Source organism: Chaetodon trifascialis, chromosome 11 (assembly GCF_039877785.1).
Source record: "Chaetodon trifascialis isolate fChaTrf1 chromosome 11, fChaTrf1.hap1, whole genome shotgun sequence".
Lineage (NCBI taxonomy): Eukaryota > Metazoa > Chordata > Actinopteri > Chaetodontiformes > Chaetodontidae > Chaetodon > Chaetodon trifascialis.
This window is the reverse complement of record NC_092066.1, coordinates 15,521,312-15,545,353: the sequence shown is the minus strand read 5'-3', so window position 1 is coordinate 15,545,353 and position 24,042 is coordinate 15,521,312. Positions and strand designations below refer to the sequence as shown.

At 41.8% G+C, this 24,042-nt stretch overlaps 2 protein-coding genes across 7 annotated transcripts in view; both read left to right on the top strand.

The window, feature by feature from the left end:
- The window catches only part of LOC139338849 (receptor-type tyrosine-protein phosphatase S-like), a 68,484-nt gene extending 56,361 nt beyond the window's left edge, over positions 1-12,123 (top strand). For all 6 annotated transcript variants that reach the window (XM_070974132.1, XM_070974129.1, XM_070974127.1 and 3 more), the window contains 13 exons: positions 42-154; positions 1,784-1,881; positions 2,158-2,281; positions 2,738-2,913; positions 3,796-3,915; positions 4,757-4,911; positions 5,635-5,920; positions 6,439-6,617; positions 6,986-7,112; positions 7,216-7,341; positions 8,044-8,198; positions 8,384-8,519; positions 9,409-12,123. In XM_070974132.1, coding sequence (XP_070830233.1) covers positions 42-154; positions 1,784-1,881; positions 2,158-2,281; positions 2,738-2,913; positions 3,796-3,915; positions 4,757-4,911; positions 5,635-5,920; positions 6,439-6,617; positions 6,986-7,112; positions 7,216-7,341; positions 8,044-8,198; positions 8,384-8,519; positions 9,409-9,477 — 1,864 coding nt within the window. In that variant the 3' untranslated portion in view covers positions 9,478-12,123. The remainder of the gene's footprint in view (positions 1-41; positions 155-1,783; positions 1,882-2,157; positions 2,282-2,737; positions 2,914-3,795; positions 3,916-4,756; positions 4,912-5,634; positions 5,921-6,438; positions 6,618-6,985; positions 7,113-7,215; positions 7,342-8,043; positions 8,199-8,383; positions 8,520-9,408) is intronic.
- Positions 12,124-15,579: 3,456 nt separating this feature from the next.
- On the top strand, positions 15,580-23,566 carry LOC139339412 (GRAM domain-containing protein 2B-like). The gene is made up of 13 exons (XM_070975022.1): positions 15,580-15,831; positions 16,564-16,710; positions 16,839-16,896; positions 17,614-17,686; positions 17,964-18,067; positions 18,372-18,461; positions 18,986-19,057; positions 19,150-19,212; positions 19,332-19,425; positions 19,570-19,623; positions 19,733-19,832; positions 20,874-20,984; positions 22,322-23,566. The coding sequence occupies exons 1-13, from the start codon at positions 15,716-15,718 to the stop codon at positions 22,335-22,337; spliced, it is 1,098 nt and encodes a 365-aa protein (XP_070831123.1). The 5' UTR covers positions 15,580-15,715; the 3' UTR covers positions 22,338-23,566.
- Positions 23,567-24,042: the final 476 nt, after the last annotated feature.

Below are 24,042 nucleotides of genomic sequence, written 5' to 3'. Positions count from 1 at the left end.
CATGTGCTAATTGTTCTTTTGACTCACTGGTGTTTGAGCAGCAAGCGCAAGGACTCTGAACCTGGAACCAAGAGTCTTCTGAGCAATGCAGAGATGATGGCCCATCACCCAACAGACCCTGTGGAGATGAGACGCATCAACTTCCAGACTCCCGGTATGAAGCGTGTACATGCACAGTCACCCAAACACATGCTTTGTATTTGCATAATAAAGTATACTTCTGATTGCTCATCATTTGAGAATGAAATATTCATGTGACTAATTATAACTTTTGGTGAGATTATGCGGACAAGATTGTGAAAGCACTCCTCCGCATCACAATCAACATGTACCTGGCAGCTCCAGATCAAAATGGCCGCTACCCAGGTAGTACAGTCAGTGCTTAGTCACCAGTGAGTCATAACGGTGTGACAAAATCTGATCATCTCCGCTCGCCCACATTCCACATGCCAGGCTGCAGACAGCACATCACATCAGACAGAAGTCTGTCTTATAGCTCTCAAATGTTTCGGTCGGGATTAATGCTCAGAATTACATATCAAAAGGTGAGTTGTGGATGAGCTGTGATCATTTCTAAAGGAACTGACTCTGTCCTGACCAGCATAACCAGCTGAAACCCCACTGTGAAGTAACTACATGAATTCTGATGCTCCCCACTCCCTACCGGGTGAGATCTAACGACACAGCTGCTTCGGTCATGGCACCGGGTCGATGATGCTCTGCTTTCACATTACATTAACAGCATCCAAAAAACACACATGGCCTGGAGGAATTTAATCACTGTTCACATTGTGTTTTCATGGTTGCAGTTTATAGAAACCTCACAGGATCCTTGTAGAAAAGGTGGAAAATGTGTCACTGGGGAGAAAGGTTTAGCCTTAACCTGCCAAGTTATATAAAATCAAATCATGCCATATTTTATTAAACATACAGATGAAGGTCTGAACTCTTTTTTTTTTTTTTTTTTGACATGTTCCTGGGAAGCAATCTAAAATCCACAAAATAAAGCACCTCGGCTTTCCTATTCTATCTTTTTTACTCTCATGTGGCTGCAACCTTGAAGCTCCCACATTCTCCTCCCCTGAGATATGTGCTTTTGAGATGCTCTGCAAAGATGAAATTTGTTTCCAACAAAAGCGGCTCTTGCTGTTTGAGGTCATTTTGGTCGTGACAGGAGCGTTTTGTCGTGATTACCTGTGGGTGCTGCAGCACCAGGCTGAAGAAGAAAGCTGATATGAGTCTGTTTTTCATAGCTGTAGCAACAGAATGCCTTAAATGTTCTCTATAGTGTATCGACATACATCGCTATTCAGTGCATTGATGGGCCGCATGCATAGCTTTGACTCACTCTTGTAGCTATTTGCCTTTTTAATGGACAATGGTTCTCTATAGCTTCTCTTGTTGCTCCAGCTGTGAAAAGAAATGACTGTAGGAGGCATAGGTTGCATCCTTTGTGTGTTCGTGCATGCGTGTGTGCGCAACCCTCCCAATTAGTGTTCTGTCTGTGTTTGTTTTCTCTCGAGTCATTGCTCCTCTGATCACAGAGAAAGCAATTTATCAAAGAAAAACAATTTACAAACAAACAAGACTCGTCTCACTTTGTCCTCACACATGGATCAGAATTGATTTTCTGCCTCAGCGTCTTCCTTAATGATATGTGATGTCCTCTGATTGTATAATTATCTTCACATCTTTGCATATGAGTGACGCTGACCTGCAGTAAGTTAGGTTATTCAGCTGAACTGTTCTGTCGCCTCTGACCCCCCCCCCCCTTGTCACACAGGAATGATGAGCCATCCTCCCATCCCCATCAGCGAGCTCGCTGAGCACATCGAGCTGCTGAAAGCTAACGACAACCTGAGACTCTCCCAAGAGTACGAGGTGAGAAATACATTATTACTCCATACGAGTAAATAGATGACATCCTTTTTGTTTGGAGATGTTAAGTTAATGTTAAGCCTTTGCTTCATAAAGCAAATCTTACTTAACATTTATATCTTTGTGTGCAGACTATATGTTCATGATTTATTCAGCACTGCAATTTATTCCTGTAACTTGTCTACATTATGGAGCGCTCTCTTTCCATTATCCTCAAATGCACTGCTAAGTAGGCCTTCGCCCACTGTTGATTTGTACGTTTTTGCTGCTTCTTTCCAGTCCATCGACCCTAGTCAGCAGTTCACCTGGGAGCATTCAAACCTAGAGGTCAACAAGCCCAAAAACCGCTATGCTAATGTCATAGCGTACGACCACACCAGGGTCATCCTGGCTCCTATAGAAGGTAAGAATTAGCCGGAAACAGTAAGATGAAGATGTTTAGAGTTTCTAATAGGAGAGTCTGAGCGTATTTCTGTTCAGGGGGTTCAACACGAAGGGGGGGTGGGGGCGGCAGGCTGCATGATGGATGAAATCTGAAATTGCAAACAGTGCTGAAGATTGGCTGTGTGCAGTGGCATGAGACTGACAAACAGCGTGGGTGCATTCAAGTGCAGCCAGCAGTCCTGCAGAACAAGAAGGGGGAGAATGGATTTGATCGGGAGCTCATGAATTTACGCCGACAGAGTCTGGTTTGCTTGCTGTCGTGCACTAGTCATCCAGCAGGCGTCTGTTAGAAGCTGCGGCTCCCTGAAACACCACAGTTTGTTACGCTGTTTGATGTCATACATGGAGGTTAATTTATTATGTCATTCATGCAGATTGCAGTTTAGCAAGAGCCTCACAAATGCCTCGCTTGCAGGTATCCTGGGGAGCGACTACATCAACGCCAACTACATTGATGGCTACAGGAAGCAGAATGCCTACATCGCCACGCAGGGGCCGCTGGCGGAGACGTTTGGGGACTTCTGGAGGATGGTGTGGGAGCAGCGGGCCGCCTCTGTTGTCATGATGACACGCCTTGAGGAGAAGTCAAGGGTGGGAAACCAGTCTTTCACCTGCTGACCCACAATTTTCATTTCCTAAAGCAGTCTTTTTCCTTAAGGGCCCCTTTTCTATCACTGAGTAAACTGATGGCCGGTGGCCAAGGGACAAAGTTTCTGGGTATTTCATGTTATGGACAATGCATAACAATAACAGTACAGAACAACTGAGAGACTGTAAAATTAACCCACATAGTGAACGCAGTAACAGTCTAAGTTATGTAATGAGTGATTTGGATGAATTTTGAGCAGATTATTTGATGTGAATATTGCATCAGAGATGAGTTTTGATGATATTTTTAGCTACTTTTTATGCAATTCTCTGCCTGTAGTATGTATTATTTACATTTCAACAATCATACACACCTAATAAGCTTCTTTTTTTGACACATTTAGACACTTGTTCAATGTTACCTGTTTAGTAGCTTCAACTGTATATCTTTCTAATGCAGTACGGGGCTGAAGGCTCTTAATAAAGCTTGTGTTCAGGTCTTCACTGTGTTCTTATCCTGTGAGATTTAAAAAAAAAAATTAAATTAAATCTTAAAAATTAAATAAGAATCTTACAAAATAATCCAAATCTTTAAAAACTACAATTAATTTAATTGAGTTTTCTTTGCAGAAATGAATGAAATGCTAAGAAGTAGACCTGCTGTATGTCTTTTAAAAGGATTTGGCAAATCCCTTGAAATCAAGAAGGCTTTGCAACCCCCCATGAAGCAATACATGCCTTGAAGTAATTGCAATTTCTAGTTCAAGGTGCTGTTTGGTGAACAAATTTGATGAAACTTCAGTGTTGAGGAATGTTGCAATAGATCAGTCTGAAAATAACTGTATTAATGAAGATGGTGTTGGTGCCTTTCCTGTATCTTTGCAGATAAAGTGTGACCAGTACTGGCCAAGTCGCGGCACAGAGACGTACGGGATGATCCAGGTCACCCTGCTGGACACAATGGAGCTGGCCACTTTCTGTGTTCGCACCCTTTCTCTGCATAAGGTGAATTATTTCCCTCTCTCCAAGCCTCCCCTCTCTTCTGTGTGCACCCCTTGACTCACCACTCTGCTCTTTCCTCTATTAATTACAGTCACATCCACCGAAACCTGCTTTGATCTCTTGAGTTTACAGTTAATAGCCAGAAGCAACTGGAGAGGCCATGAATTTCCACTGTCACTGAATGAGTAGTGCACGTGGACGCGGAGGAGAATAGATTACTCCGGGCTTCGTGGAGTGCTCAAACCAGGCCAGCCTCCCTGTGTCAGGCGCTGAGATTTGATCACTGTTGGAAGCAGAGTGCTTTCTTATAGCACAGGGCTAATCTAAGACCGCCAGACTAGCGTGTCTCTGTGGCCTACTTACAAACACAGAAACTAGGCCAACTGTAGCTTCCAAATGTAGCACCGTTTCTTTAAATTTTTGTTGATGTGTTGTGAAACATCAAGTTAGGAGATCTGTCGTACCGTAGAGAATAAAGCACACGAAATGTTCAACAATGCTAGTGTTCTTCCCGTCTTTTGTGTAAAATCTAGGAATATTTTTGTTTTTTCTTTTCTTTACATGATCTAAATGTATTCCTTTGATATACGCAAGCATGAATTCTTTTTTCAAGCTTTTTAGACATTCCCTATGAAGAAAGTGTGTCGTGGCTTTAAGACTGCTGATAATGAGGATGGTCATGATTAATCGAGATGTATCTGAGAAACTGCACTACACAAGTCGGCCCATGTGTCCGTTTGCTTTAACTACTTAATAGGTTTTGTGTTCGTAACATTCAATAATGAATGGAGTTCATGCATACATGTGCATGTGCAAACAATAATCTCCTGTCTGGTCATATCAGAGTGGCAGCAGTGAACGGAGAGAAGTGCGTCAGTTCCAGTTTACGGCCTGGCCAGATCACGGCGTGCCGGAGTATCCCACCCCCTTCCTCAATTTCCTCCGCAGGGTCAAAGCCTGCAACCCCCCGGACGCCGGACCTATTATCGCTCACTGCAGGTACAGCACACACATCCATTTACCTCAAAGGGAATGTTAGACACTAGAATTATTTGCTTTCTTGCAGAGTTTTTTTATGAAGCTACTGTAAGGTGGCTTCATTTAAAGGCTGGAAACACGGGGAAGCAGCCAGTCCAGATTTGTTGAAATAAAATATAGCGACCAGCACCTATAAAGCTCACAAAATTACACGTTATATCTCATTTGTTTGATCCTGTCCAAAAACCAAAGTGTGAACATTAAAAGCTGTGGTTTCACAGCGGTTATGTGGGGGCTGTTTCTTGGCCACACACAGTAACTTCCTGGAGTCTCCGTTGGTTGCCAGGAAGCAAAGAAATATTCCGGCACATTGTCCCTGCATAACCATAACTTGTTTTTACATTATGGTGTCTGTACGGATTACACAAACAGAATAAAATGTGTTAATTAAGCTTTAGAGGTGCAGGAAAATACATTTAATGGGTTTTTTGGGGGGTTTTTTTGGTAATCTTTAATTTCCAGCCTCTTTAAACTAAGCTAAGCTAAGCTAAGCTAAGCAGCTGCTGGCTTCAGCTTCAGTGTGTCATGAATAGACACAAGAGTGGTATCATTCCTCTCATCTGACTCTCTGCAAGAGAGCAAATAAGGCATGTTCCTAAATGTTGAACAACTCCTTTAAATGTCATCAATAAAATCCTCCCCATCAGTCAACTGACATCCCACTTACTCCCCTCCCTCTGTTAGTGCTGGTGTTGGTCGCACTGGCTGTTTTATCGTCATCGACGCCATGCTGGAGCGCATTCGCCACGAGCGCACCGTGGACATCTACGGTCACGTGACCCTGATGCGCTCACAGAGGAATTACATGGTGCAGACAGAGGACCAGTACAGCTTTATCCATGAGGCCCTGCTGGAGGCTGTGGCCTGCGGAAACACCGAGGTGGCTGCCAGGAGTCTGTACTCCTACATGCAGAAGCTGTCCAAGGTGGAAAGCGGGGAGCACGTCACTGGCATGGAGCTGGAGTTCAAGGTAGGACAGAAGGCAGCACAAAGCATTTGGCAATATGCTGCCTCCTGTGCAAAAATACTTTAAGAGATTTTGTCTCAAAAGAGGAATAGAACAGTGGTTCCAAAACATTTTTAGAATTGTTGCTCCATGAAACAATGCCGTGTCAACTAACTCACATGCGTCTATGAGCTGAGATTGATTTTCTCTTCTAAAATTGTTTCCCTTGAATAATATTTAGAGGCCTGAAAGGAGAGAGAAGTAAAAAAAAAAAGCAAAGAAAAAAGTCTAAAATATTAACAATATTTTGTGTAACAGAAAAATAAATCCAGTCTTGTCCTGATAATCTTACACCCCATCAGATTTATTTTGTAACCCCCTCAAGTTGGAACCACGAGAGTCTAGAGAACGTTAGCCTTGTACGTTAGCTAACCAGGCACATAATCCTGAATAATCCTGCGCTTGTGCATACAAAATCAGTTTTGGTTTGCTTCAAAGCTCCTTTGAACATTCTTAAATGAATATTTTCTCTCTCCACCCAGCGACTGGCTAATACCAAAGCTCACACGTCCCGGTTCGTCACAGCTAACCTGCCTTGCAACAAATTCAAGAACCGACTGGTAAACATCATGCCCTATGAAACCACCCGCGTCTGCCTGCAGCCAATCAGAGGCCTGGAGGGCTCAGACTACATCAATGCCAGCTACATAGACGGATACAGGTATGTTTTCATCCCGAAAACACTAATATGACCCGACCCCCTTGTCTTCTTATGATGGCTTGATGAGTGAATGGATTGGATAGGTTTTCACCACAGTGCTCTCACCTGTCACGTCCTGTCAGATCTGTCGTTACTGTAGACATGTTCCCACTATTTGTCTCACTGCACAGCACTCGCTTCGGTCTGTGGCGAGGGGACGAACGCTGAGGCACTTCTGATGATTCAGGCATTCAGAGTGGTTGCACACACATGTTTTGACTGTTCCTCTTCTTGCTTGAAGCCTGACCCCCTTTTCAGTCTGATGCTTGACAGAGGAAGAAACAGGGAGGACGTGGCTTCATAATGTGTGTGTTTGTTTGTGTGTGTAGGCAGCAGAGAGGCTACATTGCCACGCAGGGTCCACTGGCTGAGACTACGGAGGACTTCTGGAGGATGCTGTGGGAACACAACTCCACTATAGTGGTCATGCTCACTAAACTGAGAGAAATGGGACGGGTAGGGACAAATGGAGTACACACACAAGGGGCTACAAATAACAGCAAATTTCAGCCGTGTACACAATACCATCAACACTGTTCTTTCTGTTCTGCTCTCTCAGGAGAAGTGTCACCAGTACTGGCCCGCTGAGCGCTCTGCCAGGTACCAGTACTTCGTGGTGGACCCCATGGCTGAGTACAACATGCCTCAGTACATCCTCCGGGAGTTCAAAGTTACGGATGCCAGGGTGGGTTCATGGTGTCTGTGTGTTTACAGGCTTGTTCTCGTGTCGTATGCTGTATTCAAACAGCAGTGTAACGTTGCACTCCTTGACTTTTCTACTCTATTCCTGATCCATCAGTACTGTCAGAAGGCAGCGGTGCAGAGCATGTCCTATCGACCTGTAGTGTGTGTCGGCTAGTGTGTGCTTTGTATGTGAATGTGTGTAACACAACAGGTTAGCATTTATTGACAGGCAACCCTAAATTACTCATTCAACCGTGCTGTCTCCGGATTACCTTGACAGCATATGTGTGTGTCTGCGTGTGTGCACACATTTGCTTGTGCACATATGTGCCAGTTATAGATAACTCCAGTCAAGCCTGTCCTGCACTGACGCCACATTGACAGATGCTCTATTGATCTCCATTAAGGGGGAGTCAGAAAGGCTGTGCCGAAGAGAAAAGATGTAATTGCCTACTGAGTGGCTGACAATACCAGACGCACTGACATTACGGCTTGAAGTTAACCATAGCCACTGATCCAGGGTCAGATAACAGTAATCATTAAGGAAAAAAGGATATTGCTTGGCAGAGTCTGACTCCTCAGTCAATACAGCGAGAAAAAGCTCTTTAAATAGACTTTTGAAATAATCACCTCACATAAACAATAACTGCACATTTCAAGGATAAACATCTGGATATGTCTGGTCCTTTCCCCACTCCCTCAGGATGGCCAATCACGGACAGTGCGCCAGTTCCAGTTCACTGATTGGCCCGAGCAAGGTGTGCCCAAATCTGGGGAGGGCTTCATCGATTTCATTGGCCAAGTGCACAAAACCAAGGAGCAGTTTGGCCAGGATGGACCAATCAGCGTTCACTGCAGGTACGCAGTGGGGGTGATTATATTCACGGCTCATGGTGAAACTAATTAACATACTAATAATTAAAATTAAATTCATTTAATCGCATGATAAGTGCAGTATGTATGTAGAATGTAGCACGCTCTTGTCTGAGCTCTGACACACTGAAAACTGATCAACCAGTCAATGTTTTCCTTTATGGTTGCAGTGCTGGCGTGGGGCGGACAGGTGTCTTCATCACTCTGAGTATTGTCCTGGAGAGGATGCGTTACGAAGGGGCGGTGGACATCTTCCAGACTGTCAAAATGCTGCGTACACAGAGACCAGCCATGGTGCAGACTGAGGTAAACGCTGAGCAGCATGTAGGACTCACCGATTCATTAAGCAGGCCGGAGACACGAGCAAGACGAGCACTGATGCAGCTCACTGAGGCTACTGCCTGAAGCTATATTTTTTAATATTCTTACTTTTTATATTTGGCTGATCATGGATATTTGAAACATTTCGATTTCCTTAAAAGCTGAAAAAGCTGAACGTGCTCTAAAAGTTCAACCTGTGATTGAACCTTTTTTGGATAACGATGGTGCTATTAAAGTAAAAGTACCTTTTTAAAGAGAAAAACAGGTGTAGTATTATGAGTCAATTTCTGACAAATTCATTGGCACCTGCTGACTGAGAGGCAACAAAAACAACCACTACATCACCTAAAAAACTTCCAGAACACAAAAAAATCTGGAATTGTCTTCATCATGCTTGATATATTTTGTGATCTTCTTCTTTTTCAACTGTGTGCTCATATTTCAAAATGCTACATTTGTTCATTTCATTCTGCATTCCTCCATGTCGTTATTATAATTATCATTATTTTCACAAGTGACTTTTAATTAGGGAATAGGAAAGTAGTTTTTTCAGCGTGATTCAAGTCTGCCAATGCAAATTTCCCTTTTGCGGTCCTCCTGTGAAGGCTGTCTGTTTTCGGCTATGTGACAAAATGCATGAGGATCTTCTCAACCCATAAAGGAAGATTTGAGGCTTCAATTTATCTGAAAAATTCAAAATCACCATAACTGAGAGATAATGATAGATATGACTCATACAGTAAAGTCAAGATTTTAACAAAGTATGTGTTGCAATAGCACTGCTGTGATTCGAGTGAAGAAATGAGGCTGTGCACTGCGGATGTCCATGCCTGCTCATAGCACTGATACATTTTCATTGATTTTCGTCCTCCAGGATGAGTACCAGTTCTGCTACCAGGCTGCTCTTGAGTACCTGGGTAGCTTTGACCACTATGCAACGTAAGTGAAGAGACAACCATCCACCCATCTTTCTGCTTCAAGGTCCACAAACAAACCAACAAGTCCAACAAGAGAAAGACGGCCTGAAACAACATGAACATTGAACCTTTTTCCGGGAGCAAGGCTCAAAGACGAATCCTACACCAACAAGGACAAAAAGCAACAACAAAAACAGCAACAAGAAATCTGTGTCTAACAGCAGCCACACTCATCAGGAGTTTCCCCGAGGAGCTGGTGGGTGTGGAGACTGTCCATGTGTAATCCATATACTTACCTCAGTGTTCCAGTGTGAAGGACGTATAATACATGTGTGTTGTGGTCAGCTATCTCCAATATGAACCAGTGAAATACAAACGGCTTCTGAACAGGAATTATGATACTATATGTGTATAAAAAAAAAACAAAAAGAAAAAAAACACAAAGAGCCTGGATATTTGCTGCACCCTAAATGGGCTTTTTATCCTCAACTTTGTATCTATTGGTTTGGTGTACTAAGGGGTTACAAAGTGCAAAGGTGAACATTTCTATGTGTCTGTGAGTCTGTTTCAAAGGTGTCTACCGCTACCACAGGTAGTTCTGGTTATAGTTTAAAGCAGATGACTAGCCTACAGTGCAGACTCACCACCCTGAGGACTGTTGGAGAAGCATGTGGATGCTCATTTACCTGATGCACAGTGCCAAGAGAAACCATGCAGCGTGAACATGAACTGTGGCCTAACATATAGAGTCAGACTAGAGCCCGCTCTTCACACGCTGGCCAAGGATCACTTCACGCTCCCCAATCGCGTCCTCGCTGAGTAACAGCTGGCCTCAGAACAGTGATTAGAGCCCATCATATCCTCAACTGGGCTGAGATTTGTAGTGCAGTGCATTCTTCATTCAACAAAGCGTGCTTGCTATTTGCTGTAGTCCTTGTTCATCCTCCAGCTCAGCTCCTCTTGATGTCAGCCCCATTGTGTCAGTTCAGCAGTAGCTTATTGAAAGAGATGCTGATGAAGGAATCGAGCTTCAGCACCCGTCTTTCTTGAATTTAAAGCAGTTCTCCGTCCATTTCTGCAGACATGATTTGTGTGTTTTTACTGTATGTCTCTGCCTTATGCTGACTTATTTCTTGTATTTTAACATGCTGCTTAATGTTCACGCGTTGTGTGCTAAACTTTTATTGTCATACAGTATCTTAAACTGAGGATGAAAGCTGTTTCCTAATCATCTTCCTCCTCTGAAGCTTACCTACTTGAATTGCACCACTTTGCAGTTAAATCACTCTGATATTTTAATATTTAAGGCTACAGAAAGATTATGAGAGATCCCCAAAACATTCGGCACAAGTGGTGAACTGTTCACTGTCAACAGTCCTCTCCCCTCACCCAACGGTCCCACCTTTATACAAGCTCCATTGGAATTCTCTCTGTTCCTAAACGCCACTGTACAGAACATCCCAACTTAACCAAATGACGTTCCCCCGTCTGTCTTCTCCAGTACAACTGCACAAATCCTCGATATCAATATATATCTTTTCTTGATTTGACATATAATCATAGTTGGTCCCACGTGGTGATTGAAGAGCACAGCGATGTTCCAGTGTATCAGACATCTCGGGCGATTTCACCAATTTTGTACATACAGTCTATCATTGGAGTCCTATACAGTACAGTTACATACGTCTGAGCACAAGATATAACGTGGGATTGGATGTGATGTAGTTCTTATTGTCGCAGAAAAAAAGCCTTATTGTTATTGTTCACTTTGTCATATTTATTTCATATGATTTTTTAAGATATTTATTATTCTATTTTGTTACTTTTTACGTATGTTTTTCATTTATTTATTTGGGATATCTAGCAACTATAACCAATAAGATGTTGTTTACTTGTTGCTTTGGCGAGCCAATGTTAAAGTATGATATTGTCACTGTTTGTTTTTTCTTTATTTTTAATGGTCAGTTTTGGTGCTTTTTTTTTAATTTGCTTTATTATTATAAAGTATGCCCTCTGTGTAGGGTGCTATTTGATACTGATTACTGATGTCCGACTCGTTAGCTAGAGATGTACATTAGAGGCAGACCTAGTTTAAGTTTACAGTGGAGCCTTTTCGATGCCCTTCTTCACTCGACCTCCCCAGTAACAGCAACAGCCGTGGTGTGATCATAGCAAGAGAGGTGTGATCCACCCCATCGTGATAGGTTTAAGGGCATCAGAGAAATTAGGTATATAGAGCAGACTTGTGGGTGAAAACCTCAGACAAGCTGTTGGTATTTAGTTTGCTGGAAAGCACATGGTAGCAAGTGTATTTTTGACAGAGAATGGGCGAAGAATCGCCCAGCTACACGCACACACACACATACACACATTCAAAGGTTATTGTTCAAACCTGAAATTATTCTGATATGAAATTTATGTGTGGTCCAGAAGTCTTGACAGTGTGTGACATATATGAAATATGTTATTCCTTGGATTTCTAATGGTTATTGTGTCAAGAGAAATATAAAAGGCACACACATGAAACATAATATGAAATGTGTTGAGGGCCAGCTCTGATGACGCCACCCCCCTCACATATGTACCCTGTTCTTTCCTTTTAAACCATGGATGTAGATATTGTATCTTGACTTTGTATTAAAAGCAGGATGATTGGATATACAGCACAATGAGCTGCTTGATTCCTGTGGGTTTTTTGGTTGTTATTCACTCCTCATCCACGAGATGGCACTAAAATGAACTCAGTTGCACTCCTGTCTCTGTGCCCGGCTTCCACTAAATACAAAACACAGAATTACGCCAAGAAAATGTTTGGAAATTGGATTCAACTCTCAGAATGCTCGAAGAATCTCCCGATTTCACAGAATTAAATAGCATTCAGTTCTGCTGTAACTTCAGCTGCTGCTTTGCAGCAACACAGGACAGAAGCAGGATTATGTCACGTTACACATACAAGAAAACTCATCTGTCATCTAAACATCTATCTTGAAAATGAAACTTACATTTTGATTTTTTGACTTTATTTTTTTCTGACACAGTCATTTGACCAAAAATAACATAAAGAAATAGCTGCAGCTGAATGGTGAATATGAAGCTACAGCTGGCAAGTATTTATCTTAAGTTGGCACAAGGAATGGAGGCAGCAGAGACTGTCAATCAGCTTCATAACCCTCCACTTTAACCACAACATGTCATTTTTTTGCGCTTCAGTTTTTGTGTGGATTAAACAAATAAGAAATAATGTGTTAATCACTGAGTTTAAGAGGTGTTTAGAGGTGGATTTTGTTACTTTTAGTGTTCTTTAAGCTAACAGGCTGGTTTAATATTGAGCACATAGACATTAAAGTGTTATCAACCTCATCATCTAACTTTTGGCAAGAGAGAAAATTGGCATATGAGCACAGGAACCAGCAAAGAGAAGATTACCTTCCTTTAGCCAATGAATGATGAAAGGTATTTCCAAACACGCTGTATTTTCGATCATTCCCTTCCTTTAATCAGCGAAGTCCTTTAGAAAACCAACGTCAGGCCTATGACGATGAGATGAAGAGGAATGTTGCTCCTCGCAGTGTGTATTTTCAGGGAAGCAGGGTACACACCCATACATTGCATGCGCAAGGAGATCTAATCAGCTGTAAATTCACTAATAACGAAACTCACTCTGAACTCAACTGATCTCAGCACAGGTGATGCAAGATATAGAGGTGTCCACGCACAACCACATTATCCTCATTGTTTCTGACTGCGATGCGCCTGTTGATACGAAGAGCTGCTGCACCTGCATGGCACTATGTGATTGGCTAATCCTTTCACCTACTACTTCCTCTAAATCTGTCAGAAAGCTTATTCATATATAATGCTTTGACGATGTCAGGAATGTATTGTTCTGTACGTCACAGGACAATTTGTGTGTTTGAACGCTTTCATGACTCACCTGCATTATTTCCTTTTTGAGACGTGTTCAGACAGGCCCAGTAACTTTAAACCTTCAACAAGTAGTCGTTAAGTGCTATTCATAATGAAATCGATCTCGCTCACCTGTAAAAGGAAGCATTTAATGCGGGTAGCTGATTTGCCTCACATGGTGACAGTGCATACCACACACAAAGACAAGTCACGGAAGTCAGTGTGACCCTGAACTGCTGCTGCTCCAAACAACACCTGCTCATCACAACAGGCCACGTTTATCTGCTGGCATCGGTGTGACACAGTATGCTCATTGTGTGAAGTTATTCATCCACACACTTTAATGCAAAAATCTGGCTATTTACTTATTTTATCCATCTGTTCCCTGAACTGTTGTATGGATTAAGGTCAGTTCAAGAGTGAAAATCTTTATTGTCCAATGATGCAGGCAGTAATGGAAATGAATCTTTCTCTAGTGCAGGAGGAGGAGATGTGTGTGATGATGTGTGCAGGAGAATGTGCGGTGGCTTTGACAGTGGGGTGGATGGTGGTCTTGTTGGCTCACAGGAACATCTGCTTCATCTTATTCACGCTGAGTTCAAGATTGCTCATATCAAACCACTCAGTCAGTTCTGCAAGATCTTTCATATATGAGTTCAAAGACTGAATGTTGGTCAGGTGAGCTTCCAGAGCCATATCATCTGTGTGCTCGACTGAGGTCAGCCATTGTGATTGCTGATCTCGTTGGTATAGATAGAGAATCAAACAGGGGACAGGGACCAGGCCTGAGGAAGAGCGTATTTAAAATCACCACTCGTGCTTACTTTAGTGAAACTGAGAATATTTCCCTCACTAAGCTACACTACAAAATAGCTAAAACTAGTATCATTGTGGCAAGTGGCAGCATTTGAAGGGCTAAACTCTGACTGCTCAGTAGTTACCAAATCCTTCATTTCAAACCTACATGGAAAAAGGTTAGCACAGCACTCTGAGCTGCATACTGAGGCAAAGGTGGAGGAAAGGTGGAGAGGTGAAGAGAACCAACATCTGGAACAACACCATGCAGTCATATGATCGCCTGTGGTGTGAAGCTGTGGACAGCTGGACAAGAAAATTGCCCAACCTGAGTAAGAGTAAGTAAGAACAGCGGTCTGAATAACCCCTGATGGTGGTGCTTTTGTACAGTACAGAACTACTCATGGTACAAATACAGTGAATGCACATGTGCATGTGAACCATAGCTCCATAAAAGTCAAATGTGTTCCTGTATATAATATGAAATGTTGTTGTGTACACTTCTGTTTTATTATTTCTGATTTTAATTTACTTCGTCTCAAAGACCCAAACTGTAAAAACAGTCTCTAAGTGAAGGCGACATATTTGTCATTGGAAATTGTTCAGTGGGATCATACATGTCAATAATTTGTGATAACTTCCATTTCACCAAAAAAATATCCTTGAATACCTTTTATTAAATTACTTCAAAGTCTTCACTACATATAGTATATGAGTCTGGACAGACATGGATGTAAACTGCAACTTGTTGAAGAGCTACAACCACATGATTCTAGTTTCAAATAAACATACAAATACAAATAAAGGACTGATTAACAAAACTGTAAGCAGCGCTGTTTTCATTGAGCACAACAGGTTCTTAACCTTAAAGATCTAAAGCAGTAAAATGTAACATACACATAAATGCAGTAGTAATAATATCCAAAAACATTCTATATAACAGTAAAGACTGACAGATAACATTTTACTGCACAATGAGTACTTTCACCTTTGATTTCTGACAATACTGATGTATTTTTTAAGCAAGGATTTGAATGCAGGCTTTTACTTGTAGCGCAGTATTTTTACAGTGTGGTACTTTTACTTCTACTTAAGTATACGTCGAGAATATTTCCTCTACTGCTGAAGAGCTGCAGGCCATTCATTCTCTGATGTGTATCTGTGCAGGCTGAGCAGGTTGCCTGACGGGAAACATAGTATGACTGTCATGTCTCAAACACACGGCCACTGCATCATACCTGTGTCGCACTGTGCGTGTCGTGTGCGTGCGCGCAGGTGTGTGTCAAACGGTCAGGATAAGCAGCACCACCCACAGCAACTGTTGGCATGAGTGTGTAGAATGTGTGGCCTTACCACCTGCCTTCCTTCACCGATTGGTTTTAGGCTGAGTGAATGTTCCCTCCTCTCACAGCTGATTGGTTGACTTCATAAGGACAGTCCTAAAAGCAGGCTGTGGTCGCCTGTTTCTCACCTGGCTCACACTGCTTCAGAGTCACTTCCAGGATTCAAAGCTGAAGAGTTTGTGAAACTGAAGACCTCCAGATCTACTCTTACAATGTTTATATGAGAGAGTGTGTGTGTATGTGTATGTGTTTGTGTGTGTCTGTGTGCACGTGTGTGAGCTCTTTATTTGCCATCATGAGTCTGAAAAGCAGGAGATTCTCACTGGACAGCTCTCTGTGAGTATCAATATTTTACTCTTTCACATCCTTCACAATATTTTGTTGAATTTAGACAAGAATATTCATCTTCAGCAGCAGACTAACGGTGTAAATAAGTCAGTCTAAGCACCAGGTGTGCATGGTACACTCTTGTTATTTTGCCAGTGTTTGTAGCTGCTGGTTTATAAAGGTGAAAGCATTCTCCAAGGATCCCTGCTGTTGCCCAGAGACTGCAGACGTACCACAGGTCTAACAGGCAGACACTTAGCCCAAGCAGAGGGAGAAAGTCAATACAGCTGCTACTCAGGGAGGTTTCTCAAGTAGTTTGGAGCTACCATTAACTTTTGCTTTCGCATGAAGGAGCGACTCAGGCTGACAGAGATATTCGATTGGCTTCACAAACTAACAAGAGCAGCATATTCGCTTAATTTACCGGTTTACTCTTTAGCCAACAGTGCGGCTGAGCTGCACATTAAAGATATCTTTGTTGATCCTTTACGTAAGAAATTCTTTGTGTTTGTGGATGAACACGTTAATCTCTGTGCAAAATCAGACTTCACCCTGTGAAAACAATGAAGGTTAAGATAACAGAATGTTCACCAGCAGCACGCAGGAGCTGTTTTCTCCATCCGTCTATTTCTTTTTGTTTGTTTTCTGAACTTGTTGCTGTTCTATATCTGTCCCACCTGCGTGCGTCATATAAAAGCTGGATCATCAGTCTGACATTTGTCTCCTGCCCTGTTGGGACAGCTCTCTGGACAGCTTTGGACCCCTTGGTGGAAGAAGGGGCAGCAGCAGGTTCAGTAGTAAGAAATCAAGACAGAGTCATAGTCTGGACGATGCCCGACTGGAGATCCAGGAGCTGAATCATAGCCTCAACTCCAACATTCCCCTCAGGTAAACTACACTGGGTTTTATAAAAAACTGAGAGGGAGACAGCTTAAAGATTTGAACTCGTACTTTTACAGAGACCTGATAACATCATTTGTCTTAGGGTAGAGCATTTCTCTTGTTTGTGTCCTCAGGAAGCAGACCATAGCAGAGGAGAGCCTTGATCGATCAGATGGGCTCATCAGCAGCAATGTAAGTCCTCTTCACATCACTCTGCTTCCCCCAACACATGTATTTTATCATGTTTTCTTTGCAGAGAAGGGAGAAATAAAGTGGCTTTAATCAATAGTTCTGATATAACAATGCTCCAAATGCCAATGTGAAAACAGTGTGAAGTTACAGAGAATTATCCTCTGAGTCTGCAGCTCATTATTCTGCCGTTTGCTGTGGTGGTTCTCTCTCACCTCTTGCATAGCCTTGTTTTTGGACACGGCAGGCAGCTGTCGTCAGAGAAAAACCTCCAAAATTCTGCTTTACACTCCCTGCTCAGCACCACACAGCAGACAGACACAGTTAGCAACCAGCTGGTGAACACAGTGGAGCATTTAGCAGCTAAGAGCCAGATATTTCCCTCAGGAGTCGGTAGAGACCAAAAACAGAGCTAAAAGTGGACGAATGTTGGACTTAAGGTTATAGTCGTCAGTAGGCCACAAACATGGATCCAAACTAATAAGAATGTTCCTCCTTAACTGCTGGATGTGTAAATAAGAGCCTGTTTGCTAGCATATCAACTCTAAAGCTGAGAAAGCTAAGAAATTATTTCTGGTGCCCCCAAGTGGCCAAAAAGAAATCTGTTACAGCAGGTCAAGTATTACGTAACAAACCTGTTTCTTGTGTATTCAAACAATAATCCCACATATATGAACCCCCCCTCAGTTTTTTTAATAAGTCACTATTTTTCCCCTCCAGAGCTTCCTGAAGCACAACAAAGCGTTCCACAAGCTGTTTCAAGAGATTCCTGAGGGGGAGAATCTGACACAGAGTGAGCTCAGGCCGCAGTCTGTTACTTATTCACTGATATTGATTATGGAAATGACATCACATTGTGTCCTTTTTTTACTTTCTGTCTGATTAAGTGCAGCCCAATACACTGTTTGCCAAGTGGTCCACAGTGAATGCTGAGCTGAGACACTTTACTAAGTGATTCAGCAGCATGTCTCTGTGGTCAAGGTGGCATTTCTTCTGTTGTCATGAGAGGAACACCAACCTCACAACTTCAAACTGTGTGTACTATCTGTGCGCGTGTGTGTCCATTGTAGCATTCACCTGTGCCTTGCAGAAGGAGGTGCTGTATCATGGAAAACTCTTTGTTTCGGAGAACCATGTGTGTTTCCACTCGTCCGTGCTGCTCAAAGACACCAAGGTAACGCGCTCAGACACTTTAAGGTGAAGTCCGATTCACACTGGAGAAATGATTGAACGCTGACAGGTCATGACAGCTGAGTGCGTGGGCTTCCTACATTCAAAATCCCTTTTTAGGAATTGAACTCTTTTATTTATTTGTTTTATTTGTTATTTTTCTTTGTTCCTGAAGGTGCCGTTCACATTAGCTATCCCTGGATGGAAATTCAGATAACAAGCTGGCTCTTTACCTTGGTTATCTGTGTTTTAGGTCACACTGAGACGTTCTACATGTGAACAAAGACTAAATACTCTGTCTATTGCAGGTAGTGATTCCTGCGTCCAGCGTCAGGGAGGTGAAGAAACACAACTCAGCTTTATCCATGTTGTCTATTCAAATTGCTGATGGAGAGAAGGTCAGACTACACACTTTACACTTTTTATTCTGTGGCTTTTATTATCTTTGTATGGCGATAACTCTAATTGTAAAACCTCCTGTAACCTCCTGATGTCCTTCTCTTTGTTTGAACTGTGTGCATGGATGATCAGGTGCTTTTCATTTACCTTGTGTAATATTTGTTATGTGTTCTGTGTTGTTTTGGATGTGTGAGTGTATTTTGTGTAGTTGTGCATTGGCTCGTTTAGGGATGGACTAGCTAAGCTTACGCCTATTTCCCTATTTAAATGAAACGTTACATTTAGTAGTAGTAGCAGGAGTTTCTCTAATGAAAAACAACAGTATATATAATTCAGCTTGGCTCAAATGTGTCAAAGATGGAGACAGAGTTAATAAGACTTGAAACTGTTATTCAAATTCCTGCAGTGAAGCTGACAGCTTGTCAATCCAGGATGTCAAATGAACTTCCTGATCACTGAGTTTGCATGTAGTTTGCTTTGCTCCAGGATTAACCCTTCCTCTTGCTTCTTTTTTCTCTGTTAGCACTCATTTGTGTCTTTGAGGAACCGTGAAATGTGCTATAAACTCCTCCAAACTGTCTGCTCACATGCAAAGGTAGTTGCTCAGCCAATTTTCATGAAAAATAAAGGCATCGTTTCTGAAACACAGTCCACTCGGTGTAAGCTTTCTGCGTTTGTCTGAATCAGGGGGAGAGTGCCAACAGCAGCCCTCATCTGTCCTCTGCTGAGAACGAAGCAGATCATGACATGGTAGGTTTGCTGCTCATCTAACTCAACCAAAGCAGGAATCTCAGTCATCTTGTTATAGTCGTGCTGATATGAGTGCAGGAACAGACTTCAATGCTCAGCGTCTCTGTCCTTGTCTACAGGCCTCCAGTTATTCCAGTTTGGAGGACAGCATGGACCTGAGCAGACAGAACAGCATTTATCTTGATAACGGCTCTCCTCTGATGTCCAGTGAAGGTAAGAAGTGTGTAATCATCACTGGTTAATATGTGTTAATGTCTTGTACCAGCAGAATAATGTTTTTCCAATAATAACTTCCACTTTTTATATTTTCTATTCTCTATATGTTGAATGCAACAGCATACATTCATGCCTTTGCAGGTCCGACACAATGCAGCTCCACTCGTCAAAGCTTAATAGACGAAGACGTCCGAGGTAAGAACTCACAAACAGGCACGCACAGACTGTAATATCTGCACGTTACGCATAAGGCACGGAGGAACGAGTCATCGCAGAGTCACAGGCTGATTTTTCTCTCTACCAGCTGTATCGTGGATTTGGAGGATCATCGAGAGAATCACACCCTTCTTCCTCCTCAGAGAGATGAGGAATCTCAGTGTTGTCTTCTACTTCTGTATGATGCTGTGAGTATTATCATTCCTCACCACTGAGGCTCCATCTCCAGTGCTTTAACCACATTTACTGAAGTGCTGTACTTCAGTGCAATTTTCAGGTAGTTGAGTATTATTTTTATGTAACTTTATGCTTCTGTTCCACTACAATTCAGAGGGCAATACAACATTGTTCTTTATTCTACTACGTGTATTTGTCAGCTATAGTTAGTGGTTACTTTCTAGATTAAGAGCTAACATACAAAACAAACACAATGCATTGTTACAGATTAAACCTGCCCAACAATATATATAAAGTGGGAAAAACTAGAATTCCACTTCACTTTAATTTATCAGTAATACTGCAAGAATATCTCCCCATCATGGGGATTTGATGCAACACGTTCAGACAAGTTGGGACAGGAGTAACTGAAGACTGGGAAAGTTGATAAATGCTCCAAAAACACCTGTTTGGATCCTTCCACAGGTAAACAGGTTGATTGGTAACAGGTGATAGTATCATGATTGGGTATGGAAGGGGCATCCTGGAAAGGCTCAGTCGTTCACTAGTGAAGAGTGGTGCGAGGTTCACCACTTTGTGAACACATGATTGTATGAAGGAGATTACTACATGGGCTTGAGGACACCGTATATAACACAGTTTGTTTGCAAATGATTGCATTCTGTTTTTATTTATGTTTTACACAGTGTCAACTTTTTTGGAATTGGCTTATATGAATCAAACACCCACAGGCACATTTCAGTGTGTTGACTTAGTGGATTGGCTAGAATCTCTCAAGAAAAGAAAATAATCTGATCCTTGAGATGTGTTTATAGAAACATCATCACAAAATGTTCTCTCAGGCTGCACACAGATACAATTTACTGATATCTTATTGTCTATGGTCTTATTGTCTTATCTTATTGTGGACTGTACAGTGTGTTCCCATCTTAGACCGTCTGCTCGGCTTTTGATTCCTTCTGTACATTTTACTTTCACTTAATGAGCGAATGTGCATTGTGGTGGGTGACTGTAGACTCCCAGGCATCCAGGTGATTATAGTGTGTTTGCAGGATGACGTTGCTCCTGTTGGCGTCTGGGTACATCGGGCTGAGGATCATCGCACTGGAGGAGCAGCTGCAATCGCTGGGAGCCCTGACTGAGTTATCTTTACACCACAGAGAGTAAGCAGACACACAAAGAGAAAGAAAAAACAGTCAAGGATAGAGGAGGAAGCCTTCTGGGTATTGGTTAAGTGGTGTGTAGGTGGCTCAAACTGGTTTCGTTGACTTTTAAAAGTATTACTGGCAGATCAGATCAGAAATGAACGGAGTAGTTCTACAGGTTCACATCAGCAACATGGACAAAAGATAAGTGATCACTTCGCGGCAGAGTCACACCCATACATTAAAAAGGTGGCACCAGTTTCTACAACAGCGCAGAGCACCAATTAAATCTCTGAACGATTCACTCAGTGTGTATTTAACTGAACAATGTTCTCTTTCTCAGTGGTGGAAAGTAAGTAAGTAGATTTACTCAAGTACTGTACTTTTTGAGGTACTTAAGCATACCCACTTAATGCTATTTTATACTTCTTCTCCACTACATTTTATGGGGAAATATTGTACTTTTTACTTCTCAATTTATTTTACTGCTATAGTTACCTGCTACTTTTTTTATTAAATATAAAACATGATCAACTTCTTGAATATGATGCCATGTCATAGATCAAAGGCCCCACATACCCTCACAGGTGTTTTCAGTGATGTTGCTGATTCCATCTGCTCAGGTTAGAGTGCAAAGCTATGCTGCCGTTTACATGAGGTCACCTGTACTCACAAGCACATGAAGATTTTTATTTTGCTCATAAGAAAAATATATATACATCATCTCTCGGTCCGCTGAAGGTTCAGTAACTTAACACTCATTTTGCAAAGTGAGTACTTGTACTTTTGAAACTTTAAGTCACATTTTGCTGGTAATGTTTTTGTACTTTTACTCAAGTAGAACATAACAGAGTATTTGTACACTGTGGTGATGTTACTTTTACTTAGGTAAAGGATTGGAGCACTTCTTCCACCACTGATCTCGTCAAGGATTCTACTTAAGAAATTCCAATTTTGTGCTACTTTTAACATCTATTTCACCACATTTCAGAAGGAAGTATTTTTTCTTTTTAATCCACAACAATTTTTTAAGAGCTGTAGTTTGCAGCTTCAGATTTTACACACAAATCATGTGACTGACACGTAAAATATGATGCACTGATAAAAGGAGATTAAACTCCTCTGCAGTATGTAAAAAATTTAAGCAGCTACACTAAAAATCTGCTTTTATATTTATGCCCCTAATTAGAGCCATTCTGCAAAATGAAAACTTTACTTTTGACTTTGCTGATAGTACCTTTGTTCCAATGGCAGGACTTGTATTTCCACATTACAGTGTTACTTTTCCTTGATGAAACGATTTCTACTTGCACCACGGCAGTCCTGTCCTCATGCTGCCTCTTCTTCTTCTGCAGGTACCAGGAAACGTAGCCAGCAGCAGGGGACTGTGACAAACAAGGAACTCATGCAATGCACTGCTTTATTAAGATCCTGCTGTACACTGATCCCTGTCTAGACAAACTCCCAGAAGCATTTTAGCAGTGAGACTCGGTCCACTTGACATATGGTGCATCTTTCAGTGAAAGGTTTTGTCCAAAGAATTTTATAATATTGTGCACAAGCTAGTTTGCTCACAGCAGAAACTGAACCCCTGTGTTAACAACGTGTCTATAGAAGATGCAGATCAGCAGTAAGATGATTTTGGGATGTCTGAACCAGGCCACATGTGGTTAACTACATGGATGACTGAGTGTGTTGGCAGAGAAGCACCAGGACATTATTTCTATTAGGAGTGTACTCGTTTTCTGCTGACAGATCAAAAACTGACACGAGGATCTCCTGCACTGAGCCATATGGAGGCATCCTGCTGAAGCCATGTTTATTTCCTGGCCGGTGAACAGCTGAGCTCAGCTTGCAGAGGTTGCTGAAGTCTTGGCCATTTTGGATCGGCATAACCTGCAACAAGGATCTTAACCAGAATGTGAAAGAAGCAGAGCTGTTGTTGCTTGATTTGAAATCATCTGTATGTTATGAAATGAGGGTTTAGAGTGTGTGAGTTAAGGGCTGGAATCTAACGGCATGTTATTTAAAAACTGTTAATGACAATCATCAGCCAGCAGAGGGCAGTCACTCCCTTAACTTGACATGAGGCACTAAGGCAGGATCTCACTTGCACTTTTTGGGCCTGTCAAATCAGTCCTGTTCATGGATATTGCTGAATTTGTGGTGCTGGTACACAACGTGGCCAAATGATTTCCAGGGCTTTAAACCAATTTTATGATCAAACATGCTGAGAATTCTTTGTATAAATCAAAAACACATTTAATATGTGGTGTCAAACTCCTGTGATGATACATAAGTGATCGTACATCTGCTCTAATATTGTGTGTATTTAAAAAAAAAAAAAGGATACACAGGTCATGTTTAAGTCTGATGCTCATCAAACCATATTAAATAATTTATGAAACTGTTTTCCTAAACTTTTCCAGCCCTGGGAAACACATTGTTATAACTGGACAAACCTATACCTTATCTGCATGCATTCCAGCCAATCAGAGAAGAGACTTTGCATGAGTCATGTAATCCAAATGGTAAATCTTAAATGTTTTTGTATGACTGACTACCAGCTTTGGTTCTTATTAAAAATACAATGATTGTTTAAAACACAATGCGGCCAGGTTCAGATTTTTGTACATAAGTGATCTTTTTTATTATTTTATCGTCCATAAAAAGGTCAAGATTCAGTCCCATGAATTAATTTCATTACATCATATTCTCAGTTCAAAAAAGCAACATAAAATTACAAATCATAATACAAAGAATAGAATAGGTAAGTACAGTAACCATATAAACAGCCCACTAATATTGTCTAGCCCCCCCCCACCCACCCACTGCTGCCCCGCTCAAACTCTAGCACAAAACTCAAAACAATACATCAGTTAGTATCAGCAATAAAAAATTCAAATAAATGTCCCGTTTTTTTTTTAAAAGCGCTTCAATGTTCCGATGCCATGAGTTCAGCTTTACCCTCACATAGAATACATAACAGAGATCCCACCCCGTCTCTTGCTCTGCAAAACACAATAGACATGCATACAGTTTTCACTGTTCGACCCCCCCTCCCCACCCACCCACC